The sequence below is a fragment of the Falco biarmicus genome, chromosome Z (genome assembly GCF_023638135.1).
Source record: "Falco biarmicus isolate bFalBia1 chromosome Z, bFalBia1.pri, whole genome shotgun sequence".
Classification (NCBI taxonomy): domain Eukaryota; kingdom Metazoa; phylum Chordata; class Aves; order Falconiformes; family Falconidae; genus Falco; species Falco biarmicus.
Genome location: NC_079311.1, coordinates 66,899,846 through 66,923,582, shown reverse-complemented (window position 1 = coordinate 66,923,582; position 23,737 = coordinate 66,899,846). Strand labels below are relative to the sequence as shown.

Below are 23,737 nucleotides of genomic sequence, written 5' to 3'. Positions count from 1 at the left end.
GACGGTCGCCGGCCCGGCCCCCGGCCCGGCCCCCGCGCCCTGCCTCGCCCGCCGGGGTGAAGCAGGGACTCGAGCCGGCCGCGCCGCCGCAGAGCGCAGCCCGGGCAGCCGGCCGCCGCAGTCCCCGCCGCCGGGACGCGGAGGCAGAGGCCGGGCGCGGCGCTCTCCTGCCGCAGCCCCGCCGGCGCGGCGCGGCGAAGGGCGGCGGCACTGCGGCGGCGGGGACCCCCCCAGGGGCGGTCGGGCTGTGGCTGCGGGGCGGCGGGACCATGGCGCTGCGGGCCCGGGCGCTGTACGATTTCAGGTCGGAGAACCCGGGGGAGATCTCGCTGCGGGAGCACGAAGTGCTGAGCCTCTGCAGCGAGCAGGACATCGAGGGCTGGCTGGAGGGCGTCAACAGCCGCGGCGACCGCGGCCTCTTCCCGGCCTCGTACGTGCAGGTGATCCGCGCCCCCGCCGCCGAGCCGCCGCCGCCCGCCCGCTACGCCAACCTCCCCGCCGGCGGCTTCGAGCCGCTGCCGCCCCCCGCCGCATTCAAGCCGGCGACGCAGCAGCCCCCGCCGGCGGCGGCGCCCGAGCCCTTCCCGCAGCCCCCCGCCGCCGCCGGGTACCCCTTCCCGCCGGCGCCCTACGGCGGCTCCTACCAGCCCAGCCAGGGCAGCGATGACGACTGGGACGACGACTGGGACGACAGCTCCACCGTAGCCGACGAGCCGGGCGCCCTGGGCAGCTCCTACCCCGACTACGAAGCGGCGGGCGGCGGGGCCTCCGGCCGCTACCGCCTGTCCACCCGGTCCGAGCTCTCCCTGGGCTCCCGCAGCGGCAGCGGCCACCCGGCCGGCCACCCGCACCCTCACCCGCCCGGCGGCGGCGGCGCCAAGAGCTCGGCCACCGTGAGCCGCAACCTCAACCGCTTCTCCACCTTCGTCAAGTCCGGCGGGGAGGCCTTCGTGCTGGGCGAGGCGTCGGGCTTCGTGAAGGATGGGGACAAGCTGTGCGTGGTGCTGGGCCCCCAGGGGCCCGAGTGGCAGGAGAACCCCTACCCCTTCCAGTGCTCCATTGAGGACCCCACCAAGCAGACAAAGTTCAAGGGCATGAAGAGCTACATCGCCTACAAGCTGGTGCCCAGCCACACCGGGCAGCAGGTGCACCGCCGCTACAAGCACTTTGACTGGCTCTACGGGCGCCTGGCCGAGAAGTTCCCTGTCATCTCCGTGCCCCACTTGCCAGAGAAGCAGGCCACTGGCCGCTTTGAGGAGGACTTCATCTCCAAACGTCGCAAAGGCCTGGCCTGGTGGATGGACCACATGTGCAGCCACCCCGTGCTGGCTCAGTGCGATGCCTTCCAGCACTTCCTCACCTGTCCCAGCACGGATGAGAAGGCCTGGAAACAAGGCAAGCGCAAGGCTGAGAAAGATGAGATGGTGGGTGCCAACTTCTTCCTGACCATCAGTGTCCCTACAGGTCCTGGGGCCAGCCTGGACTTGCAGGAGGTGGAAAGCCAGGTGGATGGCTTCAAAGCCTTCACAAAGAAGATGGATGAGAGCGCCCTGCAGCTTAATCACACAGCCAACGAGTTTGCCCGCAAACAAGTCACTGGTTTCAAGAAGGAATACCAGAAGGTGGGGCACTCCTTCAAGTGCCTCAGTCAGGCGTTTGAGCTGGACCAGCAGGCCTTTTCGGCTGGCCTCAACCAAGCTATAGCCTTCACTGCAGAAGCCTACGATGCCATCGGGGACCTCTTTGCAGATCAGCCCCGGCAGGACCTAGACCCTGTGATGGATTTGTTAGCGCTGTATCAGGGGCATTTGGCCAACTTTCCAGACATCATCCACGTCCAGAAAGGTAATACACCCTTGCCTGTTTACTGAAACCAAGTTTTATGTATCAGGTGTAGGGAGCAGGGGCTAAATTTGCCCCGTGTCTGGTTTGCTGGCCTTGGGTCAAATCTCTCCATGTTTATTCAGGCAAACTGCTGCGAAAAATACAAAAAACACGTCGGTGACAATTTTCATTTTGTGCCAAAGGTCTAGACATAGCTGGGAACTTTACTGGTTAGAGCTTGCTGCATTTGGCCCTGTATCTGAAAGAAACCACATCTGCCTATACTGCTAATACGTTAAAGGTGAATGGGCTTGTTTGCAAACCCTGGAAATCAAGTGGTATGAAAACATCTATTACTTTCTGATAAATGTTAGATATCTTAAATCTCTGATCTAGCAGATAACAAATACAAAGTAATCTGAAGATGCAGTTAGTCACCAGATTGACCACCTTGTCTGAGGTGCGCAACGCTGGTGTGTACATTTTGTGGCGTCAAGGCAGTCAGATGAGATGTTTAAAACTGATGGGATTTCTCATTTCAGCCACACATTGAACGTTCTTTTAAGAATTGAAAGAATAATGATCTGTGTTCTTAGCTGGAGTTGTTCATCTTTTGCCCTTATTATCATAAAAAGGTGTTGTTCACCTGTTACCCTTTCAGCATCTTTCTAGCTGAAACATGATTTTGAGGTTCAGATTGCTGTTTGTATGGTGCTTTGTGATCCGTCAGAGAGAAAGAAACTCCAAAAATTAAGGGACCATCTGCTATGTAACTAGCGATGCTTGTGCAGATAAATAGAATTCTGTAGCACTGCATATGTGTGTATGATTTCATATATCCTTCACTATTGTGAATAGACTAGCCCATCACTCATTCTTGCGGTTATGTTCCTTACCTGTAGTTTTCAACTCGAAGACTGGGGGGATTGTGGGCGTTGGGGCTGTAAAAAAGACCAAGAAAATACCACACATGCTCTGCAAAAATGGGTGTGTCTTAACAGTTAGCCGAGAAAATGCATTAACTTTATTGAAGATTATTTTGGGTATTAGTAAGCAGTGTTCTGCATCCCAAAAGGCAGAGCTTGAATTGTCACCCATGGTGAATCAGGTTTTTGTATCCTTAAGTGACATTTCCAGGGTTTTTTTGCGTCTGGAACAGTATGTTGAGTTTGACAATAAAAGAACTGGAAGAGTTTTCTCAATAGCTCAAAAAGGCAGGCTTCCAGGAGGTGTATGCATTATTGCTGGGAAAATCTGAGGAAACAGAGTTGGTACAAAATGCACAATTTGTTGTTACTTAAGAAATAAGCTTTTCATAAAAATTGCATGCATTAAAGTCAGATTTCCGTTCTGCTGTCAGATCTTGAAAATTGTGAGTGGAAACTTAAACAATCTTCTTATTATTTTGAAGAGAAAAGGGAAGTGTGCAGTCTAACCTTTGAGGAGTTGTTCTGCTAGCTGCTGTGGCATTGTGTTCTGATGACAACTTTCAATTATTTTAGACTTGGAGAGAAGGGTAGCCTTGGCAATGCCTCATGTTTGGGGGCATTTTAAAGTGAGTTGTCAACTAATAATAGGATTATCTGTAAGCTTCTGGAAAAAATTAATGGGAAATATTTTTTATTATGTAGAAAAAGTCAGCAGATTATATATACTGTTTAAAGAATGCATCCTGAGGCTTTAAAGCTATATAGAGTTCTTCACGGCCGTATTTTTGGAGATGAGACTTTGAAGAGACAATTGGGGATAATAAGATATGTGCTTGACTCAACCCAGTTGCACTTACTGGTTGGGTTTACGTTGCTGAACAAGGGAAAGTTGGTCTAAATGAGCTTCCACTAGAGAAGTGCATGGGCATGACTTACGTAGAGTTGATTTTGTGCCAGAGCTCAGTCCTGGAGCTTGTTGGAGGAACATGCAGCCGGCCTGCATGCAGGTGTTCGTGCTCCAGCCCCTGTGGGCTGACACTGCCTTCAGCACAGTATTGCCTCTGGTACATACTTGCCATCAGAAAATGGCATGTGCTTGGAGGTTGATCTCTTGCGTGTCCATGTTCATGATAGGAATAGGGTTGGGACTGGGTTATGCGTTTGTTGTCGAACCCATAACAAAACAGGAAAACTGGAGGAAAGCTGAGAGGAAGATGTTTTCTACACTCGGTACATCGCTGTTTTATTACTCTTAAGAGTTACTTGTATCAAGGTATTACTTTTCAGTTCCCAACTGTAAACTTCAGATGAAAATATGAACTGTTTGAGGCTCTTACCTTGTAAGAGCCTTCTTTTAAATTTACTCTCTGCGATGGTTGGCAGTTTTGAGAATTGTTATTGTCTGTATAGACTAAACAAGTATCTGTTGGTGATAATAGGTCATCTGAAAAATAGAGTTGGTGTGTTTTATTTTCTAGTGTACAACTTATTTGTGCAGTAGAATGACCCCAACGTGCCCATAGAAGTGGTAGAAACAGCAGCCTGATTGATACATTGCTTACATGGCTGTACCTTTAAAAAGATGAAGTCTGAAGTTACAAGTAGTTCTCCTTTGCTTTCTACGTAGTGCAAATATATTGTCCACTTGGGATAAAAACCAAGGCCTTTTCTAGACTCCATTTCTGTATTCCCCTAGATCTTAGAAAAACCAAAAAATAAAGGCAGCTGTGCCCAAAAGGTGCCCATGTTTGTGGGGTAGAATGTTCAACTGCATTGTCCTGCTGCGGTTTTGCTCTGCTGCAGACCGGTAGGTGAACAGCTGCTGAATGTGATTTGGAAGTGTGTTTTGTGGTAGCGACTGAGAAGTCTGCATGTCTGGGTTTTTTTAATCATTTCTGCAACTTCTGCAAAAAGGACTCTGTAAGTCAGAGACAACAATTTCCCTCCATTTGGGCTTTGTCTTTCTTCCTAGAATTATGAACCAAAGCCATGTAAGACCCGCTGTGTGCCTGTTAGCAGGAAGATGTGTTAACTGTTGTGATTTTAATTGCTCTGGGGTCCAGGTGTTTCAGCCTCCTCTGCTGAAGACATCATACATGGCCTGGAATGTACAGAAAGGGATTGTCATTTTGGTCGCTTGTGTAAAGCAGGTGAAGCAATGGACTATGGAAATATTTCCAAACTGTTTATTATCTTACTAATATTTTACATATTTCATGAAATGGTAATAATGTCAGTGGGAGATTTTAAAAGATTCCTTTCCCTCAGCTTCCTTTGTCTTGAGCACCCAGTGTTTAAGGAATTTTCTGTGAGGGAAGGAAGAGTTAAAGTTCCTGCTCCAGAAGAGGCAGAGGGAGAATTTGAACTTTTCTGCCCCACATGCCAGTTGAGGAGTAACTTGTCGGTGCTTTGTGAGAGACCTTACCCAGTTTTGTGCATGCTCCAGTTCAGGTCTGAAGATTCATTGGATTGAGCCCTACAGCGAAGAATGTGCCAAGCTGGAAGACCCACGTTTCCATCTGGAAGTGCTTGGTTTGTGAGTCACACTGAGGCTGGCACAGAGCGTATCAGCCCCAAGGCATACATCTCTTACAAATAACTTGTTTTATAGGTTTTATTTGGAAAACTAAGCAGTTAGGGGGCAACTGGTACCTGTAAGGCTAGATGATGGCAGAATGGTGTCCTAAGCATCTAAGCACCCAAATACTTCTATGAACCTAGTGCTTTTGAAATGCTTACATGAAAGTATTCCTGTGCGTACCTGAGTTTTTTGGAGTGGAAGATCCAAGTATGTTAGACAGATATACTTAGTTTTCTTTTAGCCTCTGGCAAAGCGTTTGTAGATGAAGAACATGAAGTTTAGTAGGCTCAAAAACTAAGCTGCACTTCCGTAATTTTGCACAACTGGAGTATTTTTCAAGAAAGACTAGATTCAGTTGCTTTAATTTTGAGAAGAAGGGCAAGCTCCAAACTTCATTTGTAATGAATAATATCTTCCTTTCTGTGTTTTTAAGGTCTGTTTGTGGAAATTCCCTAGGCGTTCTTGGCAAAAGCATCCCTAAATATTAATCGCTGGAGCTTCACTCAACTGTAGAGCTCTCAACTGTGATCTTCCCTCTTCAGTAGTCTTCAACATAAATGCTCACTGCAGGTCCATGCAGGTTCAGAAAATTTATGAACATGTGAGAATTTGAGATAGTGTGTGTTAGTACTCTAGCTCAAGCTCATGTTTGTCTGCCTATCTTGTCTTCATATTTGCTTAGTGAGAGTAGAGAAGTTACATGTTTTCTTTCTTTGAAGTTTTGTTTGAGGAATTAATATAATTGGCCACATGTGATTCCTGAAAGTGGAAGAAATGCTAACTTGCTGTTTCATCTCTGCTTTCCAGATTTCCCCTTTCTCTTAACATTATGATGTCAGTGCTAGACAAACTTTTGGTTAAGATTTTTGCAAAACAGATTTGAGAAAGTGGTTTAAATGTTTTCTAAGGTGTAGGCAGCAATTCCATTTCCTCTGCATGCCAAGGTTTAAGAGAATTATTTAAACAGACAGCTGAATGGCTTTTTTGCTTCTTGATCACTGTGAACAAAGTAAAATAAGGTAAATGATCTTATTTACTGAAGCAACCTTAATTCTGAACAGTGGCTTTAAAGAATGTGCTGGGTGTGTTTTTAGAATATCTTATAAAAATTATAGGCAAAAATAAGATGCCACTTAGAAATGCATTTAAAAACCCCAAACAGCATTAAAACCTGGAACACCATAACATTTTCAGCAATATTTTTTTTGCAGGGGGAAGGAGGGGTATGTGTATTCACAAATAAATCAGACATCAAAATTCGCACCCAGAATTTTATATCACAGTGTAAAAGGAGTGCTTTTCTCTCGTACTTTCTTTCTAACCTCTTAAATTTGTTGTGCAGACATGTCTTTTCCATCCTTGTTTGTCCTTTTTTTCATCTTCACCCACTCCACTCCCATCCCTCTTTGCACTGACGTTCAACTCAGGTAGCCACTGGCTAAAAGCTAGGCACTTAATCCTTGTGAAATGACCCTTACAACAGTAAAAAGAGGTGGATACCTACTTTTCATCTGTTTAAGGACTTAGAAGAGAAAGGATGGATTGACCCATGATGACTTTGTATTTTTTGCCCTGTCAGCCTCCCCACTGCTGTTACAGCGATGATACAGCATTGTCTGCTTGCTGCTGAGTCACCCAGTATTGCCTCCCAGTATCTGAAGGTAACCTGAAGGAAACTGAGACTTTTAGATGGTTAAAATGTGAAAGAATCTTCACATTTAGAAATTGTATAGGACGATAGCATCTTTGGTGTTTGTGAAATCAGAAGACAACAATGAACAATATTAAAATTGAGCGGTAGCCTTACTTAAAGAAGGTTAAACAGGAAGAGGGCGAAAAAAAGGACTTCTCTTCCCTGTCTAAAAGATGCATAAGTCTCTTTAAAGTATGATCATTATTTTTTTCTTTTCTGCTCCCTCCGCAATCTCTTCTTACGTTAGCTTTATAAGGGAGCAAGATTCATGCAGTCGTGATGTCTTTCTCTTTCCTGTTACCTTTTGAAACCTGCTAGCCTGATACGATACACGTTTGATGACAAACATTTTGCAGCTGATAAAACTCAGTGAGTTGTTGGGGTGTTTTTTTTCAAAAACAGCTGGTAGCAGAGGAAGAGTGTAACTGTTCCTTCCTGGGGAGGGACTGCACGTGTTACTGCACACCAGAAGGTCTGTCCAGACTGCCCACTTAGTCCCAACAGGCTGGAGAAGTTTTGATCAGAGATCAGAGCTGTAGGTTTGGCTGCAGGCAGTGCATTATCACCTCTTGTGCTCTTAAGGGTGCTTGCTCACCACAGGCAGCAAGGCCCTGTCTGTTGGGAAAAACTTGTGGGCAGCAAGAGGGGGTAGACACTGAGGAGTTAAAAACCATATTGTAGAAAGAGGAAGTAATTTTATTTCAAAGACTATGTAATACCTTTACAGCTTGAAGCTTAGGAAGAATCCAGCTAGTGAATGGTTCTTTTGCAGCTGAGAGCTCCAGGTCTTGCTAAAAGGACTTCCATCCAAACAGGGAAGACAAGAATTGGTAGACTGAAAGTGGAAAGTGGCTCTCAGAGTTCTTGCAAGTCTATGTAACCACATTATCAAAACCAAACAAGCTGGCCAATTTTTTTTTATTTTGCAGGTCACTTTTTAAACAAGGACATGTTTCAGCATTTCCAGGTCTTTCCATGACTTCATTGTTAAGACTTTGTTTGAACAGTTAAAATGCCAAGTTAATGTGGGCAGACTGTATAAACTCATCCAGCTGGTACCTTATTTCTTTTAAATTGCCTTGTACAAATAGCACAGAATTTTAAAATTCTAAGTAAAAAATGAAATCATATTTGGCTTAGCACCCAAAACATGTCTTATCAGTCTTATAGACTAGAGCAAACAAATGGCAAACACTTCTACACGATCTTATTTATATCTTTCACGAAGGCTGTGAGGTTTTAAATAAAACAAAGGAAAAAACAATTTAGTGAAAAGTGTGTAAATTTTGGAGTGTAATCATGTGAGATCAGTATTAGAATATGCATTTAAACAGTCTATTCAGTTCTTGTCAGTGACTTCAAGTTGTTACTGTAGCAGAGCAGCAAGAAGCGTGATGGTTTCAGCCTTTCTTTTAGGTAGGTGCACATCACAGGTGAACAACTCCTGTAACTGTAATGAACTAAACTACCTTTTTATGCCTACATGCAGTTCTTTCGTAACTGAAAAGCAGATCATGCTATGACTAGGAGTTTACATTGCTTTTTTGCCCCATGGTGAAAAGCAACTTGTTATTCTAGTTTTTTCAGGCTTACAAATTTCAGTCTTTATATGCATGATTAGCTCTGCTGGCTGAAAATTTACTGAGGAAATACCCATTTTACCAAGTACCATGATAATGACGCTACATTTTCAATCTGCTTTAAGTTTTATGTAAGCCCAAACTCAAAGCAGTAGATCACTTCATCCTAAAAAGGCAGGCAATTCTCTTCTGCTTTATAAAACAATATTATCTGTATATTATAATATGTACTATAGTAATATAGTAAGTTAATCAAGTTACAGATTTACAGTTTTAAATTAATTAACATAACAATATATAATGTATAGCTCTTGTTCACATGTTCTGTCTTGTATTATATAATATATTTTAATTGGTTACATTATTGATGGTTTACCTTGCATATTCTGCTTGCAAAAAGGAGTCTACTTCGTTTTGTCCTTACAGAGATACTACAGCATTCAGATCTCTAAGAGAGAGCATTTAATGGAGTGATATCTGCATTTCATTTGGATCTCAACTCTTTTCATATGAATTTATGTTGAACTGTCTATGCATGTTGTATTTGCTCATCTTAGGACAGCAGCTGAGCTTAGCAGATGGTGATGGACAAACACCATAAATTGTGCTCACTCTTTGCTTCCCTTTAGCCTTTACAGAGAACAACATCCAAAAGCAGGTTCTTCATTGCACCCCAATAAAGAAAGGATGTAAGCGTTGGTGGAACCTGCATTTATACTTGCTTCTCTTGATAATGGTATATTGATACGCAGTGTTACTTGTCTTCTGCTGCCCACCCACATCCCATGAATCCTGCAACAATTTTGAAGAAGTTACCATTTGATGTAATGATACTTACATCCATTTTGGCCCTGACTGATATTAGTCTTCTATAGATAGAGAGGATACATTTCTGTTCCTATGCAGTTAACCAGTTTCACTGAAAATTAATTTATATCACGCATGCAAAGCATCATTTTTGATTTAGATTGTTGTCTTGAAGTCAGCATTATGAACAGTGTATTAACAAAAGCTGTTAAGTCTGTAGCATCATTCTAATAGAAAACTGCTTGTTCTTCTTAACATCCTAATTGGGAGAATTAGTGTTCAGTAGTGATGACAACCAAACTGTGATAGACCAACTTAAACTCTGGAAAAACAGATTTGTCTTAAAAGCATCTTCAATGCCCCATTTAGGTGTAAGCTAGTAAGAAGCACTTAAAATCACTGAGAGGTTTCCTCTTGGTACTTCCGCAGTTTGCAATTGCTTAAATTTTAATGCATTCACCCTGGAAAACATGACTGGCTTTCTAACAGGCAAATGTGCCGTGTTTCTAGTGATCAGTCTAGTTTGTTTCACTCCTTTCTGTCCTCCCAGTCTGCAGCGTCAGCTGAAGCCATAGAAAAGTAAAACTCTGTAAATGGTACATGTGAGTACCGAAAAATACAGACTGCCTTAGAATTGGGCAAAACTAGCCTTACCTAATGTTTGCCTCTCAGGCTGTGGTGCAAAATGCTATGTTTGTGATAATGGACAGCAATATACACAATTTAGCTGGATTTTAAGACCAAGTTATTCCTGACTGGCCTCCTTTCAGACATCGCTGTAGGTACCTGTAGTCAGAACTCCTCATGAACGCAGTTTAAACTTCAGTGGCTGAAATGGGGTCATATGTTTGCTTAAAACACAGTTTGTGTACAATACATCTGAAGATGCATTAGTTTTAAAGTCACTGCATTCAAGATTTGAATGGAAAATTCCATCCGATTTTGCAGTTTTTACATGCAGTTACTTAGCAGTATGGGCTTTTTTGTTTTGATAATGGTGTTGTGTGATGCAGTAGGTGCAATAAATGATAATTCTGTTCTGTTTCTTTCGTTCATTTTTGCTGTCTTGCTCTCACCTCCTGTTACCAGCTGTGTCAAGGGCAAACTATGGCTTGTTTCTTGCATAGCAGTGTGGAAGTAGCATGACACAAGAAAACATTAATGCTGGAGGTGCTGCACACCAAAGCTTGTAGTTCCTTGGAGGGACTCTGGAAAGGAAGTGCACATTGCCAATATGATAATTTAAATAGCTGTCAGTAGCATGAGCATTTGAGAGCCTCTGAACCTGCAGAGGTATTAAAAGTCCTAAATAAATTGGCTGTGTATGCTTTTCCTACATTTCTGTACACCAGCTGGTGCATGTATACACAGTGAGTCCAATCAGGTCTTAAATATCTCATTTAAATTTTTTAAAAAAGATTAGTTAGACATATATAGTATCCATTACTCCGGTAGTTCTTTAAAATTGAGTGACATTTGACACTGCATTCTAACACTGTTAATCGGTTTTATATTAAATAAATCAACATACATGTTAAAACCACCAGATGAGGTTAGAACTAATTAAGTTTCTGAAATCTCTAATAAAGACTGTTTTATTTGTGCATGATATTTGGATTGTGTAGATTAGAAGGTGATTCCATCTTGAACTGAAGAATATATCTGGGTGACAGCTTTCGGCGAGCTTTGCAACAGGGTAACTGGAAGAAAAAAATCTGTCTGATGTTAATAATCCTGCAGTCAATGTTAACCTAGATGTTAGCACAGTACTGTAATTTATGAGCCTAGATTTGTAGGATGGCATAATTTTATTGGGGGGGGGGTCGAGCAGTGGACAACAAAGTAATAAAAAATAAACTTCACTTTCTAAACTATCTTTAGACTGCAGATTCTGAAAGCATTAAAGCCATTTTCACGCATCTATGAAAAAAAACCCCTGTAATACTAAAGTAATTACAATTTGATATGTTTTTTTATATATTTCTAACTTTCACTATGGAAAAGAGAGCATTGCTAAAATAGTTTTGCACTCTTAAGGAGAAGAATATCATCTTTGAATTAGAAAGACTGGTTTTGAAAACTGTTGTATTGGCACTTTCAGAAAGAACAAGTGATTTCATCATTTTGCCTTTGATGTCAAGATCACTTGCTTTTAATGTTTAAATCTGTAAAACCAGATGTTAAAGTAGCAAATCATTCCTACATTAATTACTGTAATGGTACTTTTCCCCTCTGACATTTCTTTTTCTACAGTTCAGTCTTTACTGGAGTGGTCCTTTGGTTTTAATTTCAAGCAGATTCCTGTTACGCTGTTTTCCATTCTAAATCTTGGCCAGAAAATGTAAAGAATTTGCAGAATCTTAATGTAGGCTTCTTTTGTTAATCTGTGCTCAGAGCATTCGTAAGCAAATAATCTGTCAATGCAGTAAAACCTCTATTCTGCTGCACACAATTTCGTTGTTTCAGTTTAAATTGAAAGGGGGAAGTTTGGGGGCTTTTTTTGGAGTAGGATTTCATGTTATGTGTAATCTTGTGTGGTGCTTCGGCAACTTCCCTTGTGTTGGAGCTAATGATTGTGTAGCCCTGGGCTGAGCTGGATCACATAACTACGCCATTGATAAAACTAAGGCACCATCTCCGTCCCCTCCAGGCCAAATGCAGTTTTTTATTGGATTAGTCATTTGAGTTGTCCTGTAACAACATCTTTGCTAGATCTGCTGTAAGTGGGACAGCCATGTAGACAGGCTTGTTCTGGCAGCAGTCTGCTGGATTAGAGATGATGCTGTTTCCTCCACAGTTGTTTCTGTCAGAAGGAGGATAAATCAAAACTGTGCTACATGTAGATGAGCTACCTAGGGTTTGCCTTTTCAAATCTTTAAGCAAAGAGATGTAGTTAAATAAACTCACTGTTAGGTAAGGAAAAAGAAAACATTTCCGGTTGCATTTTCTGCTTTTGTGTCCTTTGATGAAAGCTACATAATGAATGTATCATTTTTTCCTTTCCTTTTAGAGATGGTGTCTCATACTTAGAACCGTGTCCTGTAATAAAAGTAACGCAAAGGGAGTTAGACTAGTTCAAAGCTCTCCCTTCAATAGCATGTTTTGAAAGACACATCACACCTCCTGTTAGACCATTTAATATGACAGGCATACAAATGGTGTGGAAATGTACGTTGGTTTACTTACTAGAAAGTAATGCACCATATTTTATTTTGTAGCTTTCTGATAGTAGAAATAAGAAAAACTGTTTGTTGCACAGATCATTTCATTTGCACAAACTTGTGAGGTACAACTGCTGAGAAATTTTCTTTGTCAAACTTGGCTGTTTCAAAGATCACCGTGTTTCTGACCCTAGTTGTCCTTTCCTGTGAGGGAAGCGTCTCTCATAGGAGCCTTTGGACTTCGATGTGAGGTTTTGCTGTTGCACTGAAGCCTGTTGGCTGGGGACTTGTCAAATGTGGTGTTCAAGAATATGGTGCTCTTTGGTTTTGCCACAGTTACCACTGATAACAAGGCCAGAACAATCACCCTCCTCTGTTTTTTCCCATTCTGCCGTTTTTATGGCTGCTGTCCTTTTCAGTATCATTTTATGAATAGAGTCTACAGACAGAATCTAAGTGCAGGTTTGTGGTTGGAGGAGTTGGTGGCCAGGTGCTTCATTTCTGTCCCTCTGAGCAGTTACTGCTTCTCACCTGCAGCACAACCAGCAACGCCAGCAGCGTGCTGGCCAGTGCTCATCTCCCTCCTGGTAGTGCTGGAGCCAGCTGGGGAAAGGCAAAGAGCGGCAAAGGCACTTGAGGAGCAGCATATACTGTTGGGCTGGCACCTACTTCACTGCTTCAGTCTCCCACCCTGCCCCAGCTCCATTAGAAATGTACTTCAGAAGATAACAAACTTGTAAGACATCAGGGCAACCACAGGACCACCTTTTTTTCCCCCCACCATGTCGTCTTTTGTTCCCTTTGCAGTTTTACAATAATTCTTTAACTCAAAGTGCAGAGTAACATGAACATGAATATTTGCTGGGTAACTGACATATATGTAAACTGTTATTTCACTATTAGTGAAAGAAATCTGTTTGCTCTGTTATAGCATAATTAATCACTGAAGTGAAAGAAGTATTTTAAGAACTGCAATGATAAGGTCATTACAATTAGAGGGTCTGAAACATTAACTTGTTGGCTACTACAAGCTGGGTGAGTTTGTAAATTCAGTATTTTGGAGTGAGATGCTGACGACATTGATATATTGGTGACTTAATGATGATACGTGTTCCTGGGAGTGACTGTGAATCACGGACCTCCCTGACTCCAACAGATACTTACTGCTGCTCAAGTGCTATGCTCTGGCAGTGTTGATCTGATACTTACTTGAATTTTGTCCCATATGCAGAATTACTGTATGCAGTTAAACCATTGCTGCTACAGCAATGATTTTTCAGAAACTGTATCAGTAATTACTGCTCATGTTTTTTAAGAATCGAGCAAGCCCAGCTGTGAAACAGATGTCCACTGTAGTAAGCACCATACAAATGCAGAGCAAAAAATGGCTCCTGCCCTGAAGAATTCCCTTTCTCTTGGCTTGTCGTTATTTGGATGAGCTTCAGAGACAGCTGACGTTTCACTCCTGACTCCTGTATGCGGCAGTCAAAAGCTGATGTTCAGGTATTTTGAGAAGAGTTGGAAACGGAGCAGCAGGAGGATGGTACACCCTTAGCATTTACTGCTCTTCTTTGTCTTCTGATTGCCCATGCTGGCAGGGGCCGGGCAGACCTGGCTTCAAATGAGACAAAGGAGTTGAATGAAGAGCAGTCCTGATTGCAGCGTTCGTGAGCTGAGCCCCACAGCTTTTGCCTTCTGCCACATTGCAGGGTGCAGCTTGTCTGTTTCATGTACAGTAAGTGTGAAGAACCAGTGTAGGGCTGGCTGCTGGTAGGCTGATCATACCGTGCAGCTGTAGAGCTTGGAGACACATACGCACCAGCATGGGTTTACATGTATACACACATACTTACAGTGTGGAGGGAGAGTGGGTACAATTTCAAGTACAGTTTCAAAACCCACTCTTAGTTCACTCTTCAAACAATCTCAAAGCACTTTTCAGTGTAATAAAAGTGCCGGTGATGTGAAAACACATTGTTTGACCCAAACTTGAGTGCTCCCAGGTTCAGAAATTCTTTTATTTCATTTTCCGCAATGTATATGACTCTCTCTGCCTTGTTGCAACCACGTTTGCATGGGCAGCTTACTGGCTCAATACACCTCTTTTTTTCCTGATAACTGCTCATCACCCATTTTAAGTTGCTGTTTGTATTGTGCGCTTTACAGCTTGGAAGTGTTTATTTCTAGCAGGAATTTTACCGTGTTCCTGTCTTCTTGGCTGCTAGCACATTACTTTAAATGTCCTCTGTTAAACATGTGTATTGTGTTGTCTAATCTTACGCTTGAAAACAAGTGCTGAAACCTGTGAGTTTCCCTTAAGCCCTTAGCAGCGTTCAGTGAGCACCACTGTCTGTTTAACATCAGGCTTCAGGGAATGAAAAACAGCATTCGCATCTGCTTTTCCCCACCTTTAAGAACAGAAATAGATGTAGCACACCTTTTTGCAGCATCTTTGACCCAGGCCCCCTTGCTATTTGAAAGCTAGTCCTGATCATTGGGACTCGATCTCCTGACAGAAGGTCTTTTCATTGGACCAGAAGCTTTAAATGCATGGGCAAGACTTTACAGAATCTGTAGAGCCAGAGATAAAGAAACCCAAGAATTTATTTTTAGGTATTTTATCCTGCTGGAAGCAGTGCATTGGTGGATATTTATCCCAGACGTATTCAGCCGGAGGTCTCCTTGAGCTAATATGTATTAGGAGGTGGCTCCTTCTGTTTCTTTTCCCTAAAATATGTGTTAGCCTTTTCTAGGGCTGCCATAATTCTGCTTCTGGTTTTTAAACATATCTTGCTTTTTTGGGTTGTCCAAAGCAATGCTAGACATTCACATAATTAAATTCAGAAACCAGAAGATGTTTCTGCAGGTGTACTTAGACTGCAGGGGGTTTGCTCAGCCTCAACAGCCTGTGATGGCAGCAGCAGGAGAGGGACGTGCTGGATTAGGTGCTGAGGGCAATGGACAGATCAGTGAGGATGGAGGTGCAGGAGTTCATGGTGTAGCCAGGGGTGAAGCAGGCTAAGAGCTGTGGGTGGGAGGCATTAGAGGTTACCATGGGACCTGTCCCCTACTTGGGCATTTCCGAGAAAGGCCCTTGTTTGCAAGCAGGGATGCACACAAGGGGCTGCTTTTTGCTCCCCAAATCCCTCACACTGTCCCCCTCCCGCCTTTCACCATTAGAAGCCTGCCTGGATTGTTGCACCCTTGACATCAATGAATCTCTGCTTCACCTCAGAGTTTTGCTCATGTGAGTTAAAATAAAAGGGCTTTAGTCTATGGAGAAGTGTTTGGAGAAAATTTGGGAATAAATGTAGTATGTTACTGTTAGCAAAGCTGGCTTGCAAAGCCATGCAAACTAAGACTTTTCTAAGATTTACTAAACTAAGTCTTGCCAACTTCAGTAGATGCTGAAAAAAAATAAAATTACATTTTAGAACAAATAATCACTTGTGTCTTAAAATAAAGCACATGGGAGTTTTTTCTGTGTGTTTGGGGAAAGTTCTTTTGATTGTCCTAAAGTAAGCTAAAATTTTCCCTTTATTAAGTTATTTTAAGATTAATTGTTTTACTAATAATTCAACACTTATTCAAAGGCACTTCAAAAAGACAAGCTGGTTTGTACTTAAGCATGTGTATAAGCTTTTGTCATGTATTGCTGATGTCATGTTGTAATCTGTCTAGGTTTCAAAGGAAATCCCACTGTAGGACCAGTGTGAATATATATGCATTAAGAGAGCAGTGTTAATGGTTGCAGGTTTTCCCCTTGGATTCCTTTCACTAATTATAAATCTTCCTTTCTTTTTTTAATGGCAAAAAATGCATAATCCGTAGTATGTCTAGTCTGGAGGGCTTTAGTGTTTGGTAGTACATGTTTTTTATTGATATGAAATAATTTGAAGATTATACTTGCTCCAGAACTTAGTTATGCTTTCAGCTGCTGATGCTGTACATGTCAGGGTTTTTTTTTTTCCAGTTTGGACATTCTAGAAATAACATCTAAAGCTGTTTCCCACATCACAACTGAAGAGTTGTCATGTTTATTTAACCATCTCCATCTGGCTTCCAGTAAGTCCCAAATTTCAGTTTTTCACAGCCGTGCATGGATTCCTGCCATGCCCACAGAATGCAGAGAAAAATTTTGCTAAGCCTCGTTTTGTTTGTTGAAAGAAGCATCCTTTTTTCAGAAGAAGGGTTTAAATATTTTTCAGATCGTTCCCTGCATTGCAGATCCCTCACTCCTTATTTCCCACACACACTTTCCCCACCCTTAGAGGGTAAAATACAGATTTTCTGGCGTGGTCCCACTGCTGGCACCACTGCATGTGGAAAACTTTTTTTTTGTGGTGTTTTTTTGGGCCAGGGTGGAGATGATGAGGTCAATCAGCTGAAGCAACCCAGTGCCAAGCTTTTAGCCACCATGCCAGCATGCAGCAGGGGCCAGGAAAGTCTGGAGCGCTGCCACCACCTCACAGTCCCTGGGGAGAGCTGCTGCCCTTGGCCTTCAGACAGCTCTTTGGCATACCAGATTCGAGTGTGGCCTCTGCCACTCACATACCAGCATCCTTGGCCATGCAGCCAGCAGTCTGTGCTTGCCTTGTTAATAACCTCCCTGCCACAGTTCAAAAAAGAAAAGGAAGATCGTCCATATGGTCTTTCTGCAAGTATGTCACACCAGAGGGGAATTTCTTACTCTCACAACTAAGAGCTCGTACCGGGACTGCAGACAGGAGATGCCATGTACAGTACAGCTTAAATGCAAATTAAGCAGAAAAATATGACTTTTAAGAGTAGAGGAGTACTGATAGCAGAGAGAATATTTTCAAAGTGTTTGCAATCAAAAACACCACCTCAACAGTTAACGAGTTGGTTCTAAAAATGAAAATGGAGAAAAGTCATGTATACTTCTCTTTTAGAAATTCCAGATTTTATTTATAATGCAAGACACAACCCCCATTTAATTTCAGAAATGCAACACACTATTTTTCCCCAAGTCTGCCATATCATCTGATGTATGAACTTGCTTCTGTCTGGTGAGGGACTGTAGATGGGCAGGGGGGCAAGGGATGAGCCGCAGCAGGCAGGGGAATGTGAGAAGCACTTGAAAGAAATGTGGTGAGCCATGGCCGTGCTCCCCAGTTGCCTCCCAGCCAGCTGTGTGTGCAGCAAACCCAGACGCATCTGTGCACAAGGTCATGCTCCAGGTCTGAACTGCTGAGATGGTCTGGGTGCTGGAGGGAGACACATTCAAAATGCCTTGTTAAACAGGCACGGGAGGGAACAGTCAGAAGATGGTATTACTGCTGATGAGCTGCGTTTTCACTGTTTATGACATCTGGATTCAGGCTGACGGGAAGACAAACCCACTCCCCCAGCAGATAGTGGAGGTTGTCCCCCTGGAATACATAGGCAAAGAGGTTTCTCTGTTAGGTTGCTGGCTAGTTTTGCTGTAGAGGGTACGGAAAAGAATTTCTTCAAGGCAGCGTAAAAGGAGTCCTGTCAGTGAGCTGCAGTCGTGTAGTGCAAGAAGTGTAATCTGAAAGGAAAGGGAGTTAAGGCATTGCGAAGCTGAAGGAAGAAGTAACATAAGTGTGATCATAAAGAATGTAAAAAATGGCCTAGCATCTTGTGAGACTATAAAAGCTGTATTGATCTGATTGGTTTGTTGGGGTTTTTTTGTTTTTTTTTTAAAATTATTTTTATTATATTTAAGGCAAAGTAATTGCTACATGGGAAATCGAGTCCAAGAAAATGAATGCCTTAAGACATACCTTGGTACTCTGTCATATGAGTCTGCTTTGGGTAGTCTGTTTAGGTGATACTTGGGGTTTGTAGGTTGTGTGTACTTCAGTAGTTATTTGGAGAAGGAGGACTGTCAATTCTTTTGGTCTGTTTTTATTTTAGCTCTTGCAGGGCTTTATTAGGTCTACCTGGATGTCTGTGACTTTGAAATAAAGTTTTAGATTCTTGTACTCAATAATTAATTTTGGGGTATCTGTGGCATAAAAGCAGAATGGTGTATTGGCAAGATTTTCTGTATTCAGATTTACTTTTTGATGTTTCACAAAGACTGGGAAAAGTGATGCTTCACAAAATCCAGTTTCTTATTGAGGTTATTTTTCTGGTGTTTGTGTAGGCTTAAATTGATCTGACTAGTTTTCTAGTGCTTTCATTTTTTCCACTACTGGTATATTTATCAGCTGTTCTCTGAAGGATGCCATCTGATTTTGTTAAGATTGTGAAGTAGACACGTTTTACTAACTTTCGCAAGCTAGAGCCTTAAAAAAAGTGTGTTTTTTTAAAGAAAAAGATTCACTATTCTGTTATTTTTTTATATGAAAAAAGCTTTTATTTTGTTTCTTATTATTCATACATCTATATATATGCACACATATAAATATCTTTGGAATGAGCCTTATACAAATCCTTAACGTTATTAAATCACTTGTTAAACTACAGTAGTCAAGTCTACATTGTGCTCACAGTTCAACTATGTTGTTTTGTTCTTTACACAGGAGCCCTTACCAAAGTAAAGGAGAGTAAGCGGCATGTGGAAGAGGGCAAGATGGAGCTCCAAAAAGCTGAGGGCATTCAAGAACGCTGTAACATTATTTCTTTTGCAACCCTAGCGGAAATTAATCATTTCCACAAAATCCGTGTGAGGGACTTTAAATCACAGATGCAGCATTTCTTGCAACAGCAAATACTCTTTTTTCAAAAAGTGACACAAAAGCTAGAAGAAGCTCTTCACAAGTATGACAGTGTTTAATCTCTGGACTTTGATTTGTGGACTGCCCTACGCATGAACATGACCCAGGCAGCAGAGCAAATGCTGCTGCTGCTGAAGAACTGTTGCCAGTGGTAGATGGTGGTGCAAGGATGGTTGTGTGTTCACCTGGAACCCCAGTTTGATCTCCAGTTATATAGAAAGGAAACAGTTATAGGGCTATGTAGTAGAAACAGTACGACACATTGTAACTAAGTTATACTGTGTATGCCTACACTACCATTGTAACTTTTTTGAAATAATGATTATACTATTTGCCTTACTGCTTTTTGAAATACGGTATTTTAGTGCATACTTTGTAGACCTCAAAACCCTTTGGGTCTTTAAGGAAGCTGGCTAGATAAAAGCCTGATTCAGATGCCTTTTTACTTTCCTAGATTTGGATTTCCTAAATTCAAACAATTCTCTGTTTACAGACTCCTACTAGAGCAGCTATATGATTCTGTGCCTTTAGACTCTATTTTTCCTTTTCTAGTAAGTCAGATTTTTATGATTGAATGAATGAAGGGTTGATGCCTATGTAGAAACTGATTATGAAACCTCACATTGACTGGAAAAAAATCAGCTGCCATCCAGTTTGCACAGCAAGTACTGTCTTACAACAAATGTTGGCTCAAGAAGAACTTAAATCTATTCACACTTTCTCTGCAAATGGAGACTACTTGTTACATGTACTACGATGTTAAGCACATATACAAAAATACACCACTTAATTCCCTTTCCAAAATGAATAATACAGTGAGGAGTTGTTTGTTGTTTGCTTTTTTTTTAGTATACAGCTTTACTGTGCGTGAAAATTTGAAGAGCTAGCCTAATAAAATTATGTTTATCAAGGGGATATGAATGCAAGCTATGTAGCTGGAACATTTTTTTTAAGTTTTAAATGATCTGCTCATTGTTCAGTTGCTGATTCAGTTTTAACTTCAGACTTGCATCTGCACTGCCAGTTGTCTGAGTTGAAACTCCACTGTGATTCATTAGTTTACTAAGTTACAAATTTTCAGGGATGTTCAGTAATACAAATGATCTGAAATAAGTCATGGCTGAACTGACTTGGAAAACAGGTGGCATTTTTATGTTTGTAACACTCAATAATTAACAATTGTCTTAATTTTTGTATAAATATTTTTGACAAGCAGGGTGCATTTATATATATGTAAACACTATCTTTTAAAGAGTTTCCTGGCTTATTTTCCTTGATTTAAGTCTATGTTTCTTACCTATTGGTTTCCTTCTTATAGGTCAGTATGAAAGAGGGTTTCTTTTATCCTATCTTTTTTCTCCTAAACAAAAATGACAAAACCTTCCAAGGAAGCAAAATGTTTACTTTTTTGTTTTAATTAAATTAATCAAAGATAGCTTAAACAAATGAAAGCCTGGAAAAGGAAGTTAAGCGCAACAGTTACATTTAAGTACAAATCATTCCTCACCTGTGCAGCAGAGAAGTGCAGTTCTGTTTGCTCGATTATGTGAGTTTCTGTAGCTTAACCCCACACATCTGTTTTAGAGGAATAAAAGCAGGAATGTAGTTTTGATTTTAAGATTCATCCCCAAATGCTTGGAGATTGCTATTTTGCGCAAGTTGTGTTTGGCAGTGCTTCTAGTACATACTCAAAGAAGTAAAATACAGAATAATGAAGAGGAAAGAAACAGTGTTTGTAAAAGAAATGATCATCAATGAGGAAAGGCTCCGTTTCCAGGCTATTAAAGGAGTGCTGCAAACAACAAAGTTGACCATAAAGTAAGGACCACATTCATAGGGCTGACGAGCTCTGTATCTTTCTCATGGTGTCTTGTTCTACATTCAAAACTCACCACTTTCCCTAATGGCTCTTTGCAGCAGTACTGCAGCTTCCCTTATGTCATTTCATTGTGTGAGATAGTGATGAGCTAGGTTTGAGCTGAGTTCCATGGCTTATGTTTGCTTAGGCCTGATACTGTTTTATTAAATGTCTTTGCAGTAATTAGGTCAGACCACAATCAAACTAATTTTGTGTGGAGGTATTGAGACCTGTTCAGAAATCGATCTTAGTCTGGTTGAAGTATTCTAGGGGTTAGTATTAATGACATGTATGTGTCCAGGAGGAAATTAAGCTGTGATATGTATACATACAACATTACCAGACAGGTACAGTTTTCTCAAATAAACTGTCATGGCCTTCACCACACCTTCTCATTTGTGAATTTTTGGGGTGGTGGGAGAGTGGGGGTGCTAAATTGGTTAAACTTGATGTACCAAAAAAGCTTGATGGAATCCTGAATCCAAATTGTTGCAGAGTTCAGAAAGGTTCAAATCTACATCTATATTAACATCTTCCTTTTCTCCTTACTCATGGTAGGGTTGGAGTTAAACTGATGTAGGGAGCCTAAACTCGGTTAATGTAACTGCACTATATGGTTTTAATTTTATTTGGAACAAGTATGGCATTGACCACTCATGACTGACAGATTACTGGATGGTGTGATCTGAGATCTGCATGTACTTTACAGTTAAATGAATGTATATTGTGTGGGACTTGTGAAGCATCAAAGGAAATCTAACAGAATCCTTTTAAATAAATAAATGTGAAGGAAAGCAAATTATCTCGCTAGCATAATGGTAAATGCCTTTGCTTTAATCCGTTCCTGTAATTTGTTTTTGATGCATTGCAGTTTTTGCGTCGACAAGTAGTAAGTATCTGCTACACTTGTTGGGGATTAGAGAGGTTGAACTGAAAGGTGCAAGAAGATCCACTGAGATACTGGTTTCTGTTAAAGTGCTGAATCCAATGAAAACTGTGGAATGAACCCATCAGAGGAACATACCTACTTGGAATCACCAGCAAATGGAGTGTGAATAATGTTTCTGTTCAAATTGCAGGTTTCTATTTAGAAATTATGAACTTGGTAAAATAATTAGATCAGTACATTTTCTAGCCCTTTTGTCATCTCATACTTGCAGAGAAGACAGTTGCCTCTATTTAGACTTCTACATGTTTTCTAGATTCTTTCTACCACTTGCAGGGCCCAGTGACATCATATGCTTGATTTATAAGTGTTGTAAGACCCAGCTTAGATCAGTAGGAAAAGTATATGCTGATGAAACATTCGAGACAAGCACCGACAAAATCTGAAAAAAAAATTCAAAATGGAAGAATATGTTGCATATGAAATTGATATCTTTTTGGAAAATGTTAATCAACTGCCAACGAACATTAGCTGCTGCGGCAGAGGTATCTTTCTGGTGAATTACAAGACTCTGTTTGCAGTACCTTCCTATTTTGTCAGACCTTCACTATTCCAGCTAACATCTTCCATGCTGGTTGTCTGCTCCAGCCTGAATTCTTCTGGGAAACTTAAATGAAAGCTGTTCAGCTATTTCTCAGAAGGAGATCATAAAAATAAAAAAAGGGTTTCTTCCTCTTAAATCTTCTAAAAAGTTTGGCTTGTAAGCTGTAGTTCTTTCATACTCTGAAACAAGGACCTGAAATTTGGCAGACTTGTTACCTTTTGCATCCTTAGATATGCCTGCTGCACTGCCTGTGAAAATTTGTCCAAATATTTCCAAGTTAATCTAAGGTTTCCTCAAGCTCTACTGTGCTTAAGTTTGACAGATAAATTTTCTGTAGCTCCCTTTGCTCCAAGCAATCTTGGTTCCTTGGTCAGCAGCAGCTGTGTGAGAATTCCTCTATAATTGTTTTTCCCTTCATCCAGAAGGCGCTGAACCTCCCAGACCAGAAGCTGAGAAAAGCTGTCAGAAGATCCTGACGTGGCAGCTTTTTGAGCCTGACCACAGGAGGAGAGAAGCAGAAGCCCGGAACACAAATTTGAAGTTGGGCCTGGCAGCTACACCAAGGTGGAGGTTGGAGATGGTCAGGGAGGAACACATGGGGACAAAGATCAGAAAAGGGCAAGGACAGAAAGCCCTGTGACTACAAAAGCCTGTTCCACCAGTCCCTGATGATGCCTTGGGCCTCCAAAGCATCCATGTCCTTTTGCTGTTACTACATGGCCATAATGGGCAGGCACAAAATGGGTAAAGTTCTAGTGGTGAGGACAGCAACATTTTGTTTCTGTCACTAGAAAGTACTTTCTTTGCTCGATGGTCAAAGGTCTGATATGGCAGTTGAAAAGTTGAGCTCTGTTGGTGGAACTGTAGATTTCAGGACTGAAGGAGATGCCATTAATGCAGGCTTTGTCAGGCAGCACTGTGGGTGTCGGTACAGCTCCCCATGCTCTGTTATCTGTTTGTTTTGGGGGGGAGAGAAGAGCAAATCAATTTAGCAAGTTGCACACTACAAAACAACTATATTAAAGAATGCTAAGATCGATCACTAAATTAAAAAAAGTTAGGAGATTTCAGAATTAAGGTTGCCTGTGTAATAATATATCAAAGCAC

The 23,737-nt window shown here is 41.6% G+C and overlaps 1 protein-coding gene across 1 annotated transcript; it reads left to right on the top strand.

Moving 5' to 3' along the window:
• On the top strand, nucleotides 1-21,522 carry SNX18 (sorting nexin 18). The gene is made up of 2 exons (XM_056325262.1): nucleotides 1-1,845; nucleotides 19,088-21,522. The coding sequence occupies exons 1-2, from the start codon at nucleotides 270-272 to the stop codon at nucleotides 19,339-19,341; spliced, it is 1,830 nt and encodes a 609-aa protein (XP_056181237.1). The 5' UTR covers nucleotides 1-269; the 3' UTR covers nucleotides 19,342-21,522.
• The last annotated feature ends 2,215 nt before the right edge of the window (nucleotides 21,523-23,737 follow it).

Coding starts and splice junctions, on each gene's coding strand:
- SNX18 (XM_056325262.1), top strand. CDS start 270: ATGGCGCTGCGGGCCCGGGCGCTGTACGATTTCAGGTCGGAGAACCCG. Junction 1,846..19,087: donor CATCATCCACGTCCAGAAAG/GTAATACACCCT, acceptor TTCTTTACACAG/GAGCCCTTACCAAAGTAAAG.